The 6,313-nt window shown below is 39.1% G+C and overlaps 1 protein-coding gene across 1 annotated transcript in view; it reads right to left on the reverse strand.

Moving 5' to 3' along the window:
* The window catches only part of sh3bp5b (SH3-domain binding protein 5b (BTK-associated)), a 30,072-nt gene that overhangs the window by 2,524 nt on the left and 21,235 nt on the right, over window positions 1-6,313 (reverse strand). Inside the window, exons 4-7 of the mRNA XM_005739179.1 lie at window positions 5,777-5,941; window positions 5,330-5,460; window positions 2,252-2,294; window positions 1,457-1,676 (exon numbers count right to left, since the gene is read on the reverse strand). Coding sequence (XP_005739236.1) covers window positions 1,457-1,676; window positions 2,252-2,294; window positions 5,330-5,460; window positions 5,777-5,941 — 559 coding nt within the window. The remainder of the gene's footprint in view (window positions 1-1,456; window positions 1,677-2,251; window positions 2,295-5,329; window positions 5,461-5,776; window positions 5,942-6,313) is intronic.

The raw sequence follows: 6,313 nt of genomic DNA on the forward strand, positions 1-6,313 counted from the left end.
TCCGAACAGATATAAATAGAAGTGAGAGGACTCATCTGTCACATCATATTCACACAAAGTGTTACATCTTCCTAACATAAATCAAATTACATGAATGTAAAATTAGTAAACTTTAATTTTAGCCACGCATCAGTGTCTCTCTGGACTGAACTGCTGTTACTATGGTAACACCATTAAAAGTACTGAAGAGTTAAAATTTATATTTCCTATGCCGCCTCCTAATATCTTGTTTTGTCCCATCATTGGTCTCAAACCCCCCCAAACTGCTTTTTGTCAAACAATTTATGTAATTTATTACTGCAGCATAACAGAGTGTGAGTTTGGCATCAAAGCTGCGAGCTTATCACCTTCTCAAAATATGTAACACATGAAATCGATGAGTCTATACATCTCCCTAGAGCGTACGGATAAAACTAGGGTGGTGGCAGGGTTATAATACCAGGCTGCGGCACTGACATTATCACACAGAGAGACGGGTGAGATTTCACAGCTCGAATAAACCTCCACATTGAGAGGCTGTGTTTAGTATATGACTCAGTGAAGCATTAGCTGCCTGCCCGACCTAGCTCCAGGTTTTACTTAATTCAGATTATAGCTGCCTAAGATTGAACAACCTAGCAAATAATAACATGCAACAATTAATTTGCTGTTGATTGACAACCTGTGAGGCCTATTTTAAGGGTTGGAATAACTTTCTATCCTTGCTCACATATGAAATTTGCTATTGTGCATTGCTTAGAGCTAACAGTTGGTCTCTAATGGCCAGTCTCCTGGCAATAGGAGGTTTACTGACTGCATAGGTAACTACACACAACTGGTAACCTTCTAATTCAGTTGTATAGACAACCCTCAGATATATTTACCAGCCCCTAATATGGCAATCAGCATCATTCTTCCCTCTAGTAGCTCATCTAAAAATTAAAGGTTTAACTGAAGACCTACAAATCACTAAATTTATTGACCTTCTGTGGTCTCACTGCATCACTGCTGGTCTCCTCTGTGTGGATGGATCTTTAGAGTAAGAGTTAGATTTTGCTAAATAGACAGTTATTGCATCCCACAGATACCCTCTGATAGAGCATGCTTATTAACACATAAGACCTAGGTGTGATTTCCTTGTCTGCCATGTTTTCAAAGTTTCTCAGTTGTCTTTAACACTAAGTGCTGCTAAATGGCAACAAGACTGCAACGAAATCTCATTACAGCAATCGCTGACATTTAGAGAGGCACCAAAGTGAGCAGCTGATGCTGCACGGATCGACAGAGCAAAAACATGGAAACGTTTAACCTTTACTAATTAGCCTTTGAATCATCTGAAGTGTCCAGAGAATCATTTGAGTCGTGCTGAAGTGTGCAGAGACATGCAGTTCAACATTTGCAGTGAGTCCACGTAACCAGCATCTTTGACAGACTAATGAGATGAAGTGAAGGACAAGAAGACTGTTTTTGTACTCACTGGACACTCCGTCCGAGTCCATCTTAAAGTTGGAGATGTCGTCCCCAGAAATGCTGCTCCCCTCTGCGCCAACGCCGCGTCCCCGGGGGCCCATGGCAGAGGTACGCCGTCGCTCATGGATCTCATCGGAAATCATCTCCAGGTTCTTGAGAGCTGTCTTGTATTCGCCTTTTGCCTGAAAGAGCTTGACCTGCCTCTCATCCACAGTCTTCTTCAGGTTCTGGGGGAAAAATAAACAGGCGATTTTGGGTCAGTCTACAGAAAGACGAAAATTTGGAGTGTTGTTTCTCTGTGCTAAGGAAGGTCTGACAATTCAGATCTTTGATGCTCAGAGGTGGAAGCTTTGTATTCTGCTGTCGACTAGAATTAGAGCTGACTACAGCTGCTGTCCTCTCCAAAGGAGAAACACACAAACATTTTAGAACCACCTCATGAAAGTTTAATATATTTAAATGCAAAAATGTAGTTTCCTCCATGTCCTGCAGAAGACAAAAATCAACATTACTGATGCAGTGTCTCATGCTAATTAGATGGCATAAAACAAAGCATGATGCACTTTCTCTCTAACAATGCTAACAGCTGCGATTTCTAATCAAGTTTGGGAATAAACAGCTTTAATCTGATTAAACCCTCAAGCACGGGTTGATCTACATTCAATTAAAAAGAAGAAAAAGTCACTGCAGTTTCTGGTCAAGCTGTTTAACCCTGTATTAGGATCTGACAGTGTCTAAAGAAACAATAAAACAGAACAGAGGTGGTAAGTGGTTTGTAAAAGCACAACAGTGGGTCACATACCTCTAGCTGCAGATAGTACTTCGCCTTCATCTCAAAGTAGGGCCTGTGAAGGAGGAGGAGGAGCAGAGGTCAGGACAGACAGAACGTGGGGGGAAAAACAGACTAACCTAGAAAAGACCGGTACCCACATCATCACCATGGCAACCCAGCAAAGGAAAGGGAGATAAAGGGGGCTGTGATGTTGGATGAGCGAACGATGCAAAATGGATTAACACCCTGCTGAGGCAACACACGGCAAGGCTGCAGCTGATAATTCAGTTAGAAGATTCCAGCTTTAATAATCGGAGCTGGGACTTCACTGATCGAGCAACAGCGACTAGATCGTGTGACAAGAAAGACATTGTTTTAAATTCTACCAAAAAAGATTGCAGCAGCTCTTTTTGGTGCCGTTTAGGGTAAACATCAACAACAGAGCAAATATCAACCTTTATTTTTTATGCGTATGCTCATTTTGATAGGTACTCAGATTCTTGAAATAGTAAGTAAAATGATTACATAAAATATTGTCAGCATGTATTAGAGAAAAATAACTTATACTGAGTGAAAGTGCAAATGGTGGAGAACTAAATGCACAAGCCTGCCTTTGTGTTAGTAATGAGTTAAGTGGAGTATCTGTATTTGATTTCCTCTGTAATTCTGCACCGTTCCTGCTGCGAGTTACAGTATGCACATCGTGATAAACGGGGAAACGTTGTAGACTATCGTCTTTAATTCTGGGAATTAGCCACTGATAAAGCCCCATGCTATCTTTTGATAAACTGTGGAATGTAAAGCACCAAACACAGATCATGGATTTCATAGCCAGTATGCCCAAGAGAAACAATTACAGCAAGCAAAATCAGTTTCAGTGTTCACGTGGGAACCAGATAATTGTTTTGGGAAACTCGACTGAATGTAAATCTGATGGTTCTGTCTTGTAAGCAAACTCTGGATCTAAAATTCAACAAATACTTGTGTCTGTCAAGCAAAATGGATGAGAGATGGTGAGAGTTTACTCTCTTTTCTTCCTTCTTTGGTGGTTTTTGAGTAGTTGTTGCTGCCTATTTAGTCATAAATAGGGAGGGTGAATGGGACAAAAGGTTTATAACAGTTACAAAAAAACCCCAATAAAACAGTTGTGAAACTTTTGGAATTACCAGAAATTCATCTAAACCTAAATTACAGACAAACAGACTAGAAAAAGTTAAGTGAAACTATGTGCTAGCGATTTCTCTAACAAATACTTCAAATCAATGTTTGAATTGCAGTGATGAGAAAGGAAGTGTGGCTTACAAAAGGTACACTTCCCTACAAAAAGTACAAAAACTGCTCTTGGTAGTAGATGGTCCTTCCTGTTCTAGATCTTTGTGCAGAAGAAGATGCCTCAAATGCAAATTCACATATTGCAGAATTTAATGAAATACAGTGAGAGAGAGAGTGGGAGTTGGAGGCCGACACAGACAAAAACAGCCTCTCTGAATGATAAGATATGAGACTTAAGGGGGAGCTTATGCAACTTTGCAATTCTTCAACTAAAGTTTTATTTGAGGTTGAAGCCTCAAAGCTCAAATGTACTTTTTCCTACACAGCAAACTAAACTCCAAGTTGTTTGCAGCATGTTAGTATAAGCAGCAGCTCTCATCTGTGTGGTTTTAATGGTAGAGAATTTAAGTTTGTAAGGCTCATATGTATCATTGGATGAAATTAAGTAATTTTTTTAAGGTAAATAAAAACTTGTGTTTAAAAGGTTTTTTTCATTTGCAAAAACCTGAAAAGGCCTTTTTACAATTTTCTTGGATACCCTTAAGTTATGAGGTATATGTGTTATAAGGCAGTTCTAGTATATTAAGGGCAAATTACTTCTATCGATTGCATTTTTCAGTAATAGATATTTTGAATGTAACATTCACATTAAAATGTGTGGAGCTTAACTCTGTTGGATCATTTGTAATTTTTTTCCCCTTCATATTTTGAACTGAAGCTAAACAGCCATCTGCCAAACTGCAGCGCTGGTAAAAAAATAAAATAAAATCTTTCCCCTTGAGAAATTATTTCGTTTTAGGGTAAAATAAGGGGGATTTCTGGCCATTCTGAGCAACATTTCAAACATTTCATATTGCCAGCTGCAACCTTTATCATGTGATACCATAGAACCCATGACTGTGCTACATTTAGCCAGACTTCCCCTTTAACACCTGACTTTTGTATTAATATTAAAAGAAACACGTTCAGTGCGGCTGGAAATGAAAGTTTCTCTACGTCACAGAGTTTCTGCATGGAAAGAAGTGTAACCTGCCAGTGATGCTTTTACAGAAAACTGAAGCAAAACAAAGCAGGTTTGAACAGCTGCGTTCAGAGGAGCAGATCTGTTGTTATTACATAATTTCCATTGTTTAATTTGAGGTTCTATATGCAAGATATTTCAACTCATCAAACACTAAAATAGCAGCTACAGTCTCGTGTTGTGGTTCTGTTTTCCACATGGCATACATGACAACTGACTGCAGAAAATCTGCCCAATATCTTGAAAGTTTTAGTTCTCTAGTGTGACCATAAGTGAGACTCTATGGTCATGACTAAAAAAACAAAAACAGGATGCTGAACATTTGGCTCACACAGTCTGCTTTAGAATTTGTTTGTTATATGGTTTTCATATGTACTCATTTTCAGTCATATCAACTATAATAACAGGAAATTAACCAGGCATATCATTATTTTCTGCCATATTTTTCAAGTAGCCTATATTTGACAACAGCATATTAAAACTGGAAGTATGGCCACCCCTACGAAAAAAAATTCTGGAGGCGTCCCTGCATCTAATTTTTGCTCACGAATCTGTTAGATCCATGCACGATGGGCAAAACGATAAAATGCGATAATTTTTCTTTCAATTGAAGTTAATTTGTTTGATTTGTAAATGTGTTAAAAAGTTTTGAGATCACTTATTTGACAAATAACAATTTCAGAAGCCAAAAAAAAAAAAAAAAAAAAATGAATGTAGCAATATATTATTGCCTTTTTCACCCAAACAGTGGCTCTAAAACTCCCCAAACAGAAGTAGATAAGTTAAGGTGCCATTAAATTCTGCTCAGCTCTTACTTTGACTTGTTGATGGTGCGTTTGAGTTTTTTCTCCAGCTGCTTCATGCGTCCAGTCGCTGCTGTGTATTTTGCTGCCGTCTCTTTATGGACCAGCTCACTTTTCGTCTTTGTGTGCTCTGCCTCCATAACCTGCAACAGCCAATCAGAATTCAGTGTCATCCAATATTTCGGTTCAGTACCTTAGAAATGGTCCACGAACCCTGTTTTTTTTTCTTCCACATTTCATGAAATATTTGCATAAATGAAAAAGTACAAAAAAAAAAAAAAGATTTTGCAGGTCGCAGCGCTCCATAATCAGTGGGCATCATAACTGGTGTAGATGGACCATTAACAATAAGTTCATTTAGTTTAAGTGTTATTTTTCCTGTTGACAGAAAACTAGCAAATAAACCCAAAATAATATTCAGTTTTTGAAGAAGAGATTCCCACTTTTCCCCCTCCTCACCCGCTGGGTGGCATGGTTCAGCATCTCCTGCCAGGCGGAGTCAAACTGCCGGCTGTCCTCCTCCAGGAGCCTCTGCTCGGCCAGGGAGATGGTTTCCTTTGCTGCCTGCAGAACCTCAGTGGCTCTCTGAAAGTCCTGGGTGGCCTTCTGGGCCTCCAGCTGGGCCTGGGAGATGGAAAGATTGGATACAGTTTTTAAATTATTGTTTTTCTGGTTTCAACTGACTTTAGCAGATTTTAAGGTTTTATTGACACAGTTTTCATGTTCTCTGAGCAACTCTTACAATTACCCATGTCCTATAAATGTTTTCTTGGTGCCATAATAAACTTGTGCTTGTTGCTTCCTGAGGAAAACAATCAACATACATTGCCTCTATGGCTACAGAGCTTTACAACTGCCCTGTTGCCAGTAAGGGCTAGAAGCACCCAGGCCAATCAAGTCAGGGGTCAAACAAGTTGATCACCTGGTGGCAATATTAACTTCATTTACAAAACACACTACATTTCTATGTGTGTTTGTTAGCAGCTTTAATTTAAT

The sequence above is a fragment of the Pundamilia nyererei genome, unplaced genomic scaffold, assembly GCF_000239375.1.
Source record: "Pundamilia nyererei isolate P.nyererei 1_Seehausen unplaced genomic scaffold, PunNye1.0 scaffold00090, whole genome shotgun sequence".
NCBI classification, from domain to species: domain Eukaryota; kingdom Metazoa; phylum Chordata; class Actinopteri; order Cichliformes; family Cichlidae; genus Pundamilia; species Pundamilia nyererei.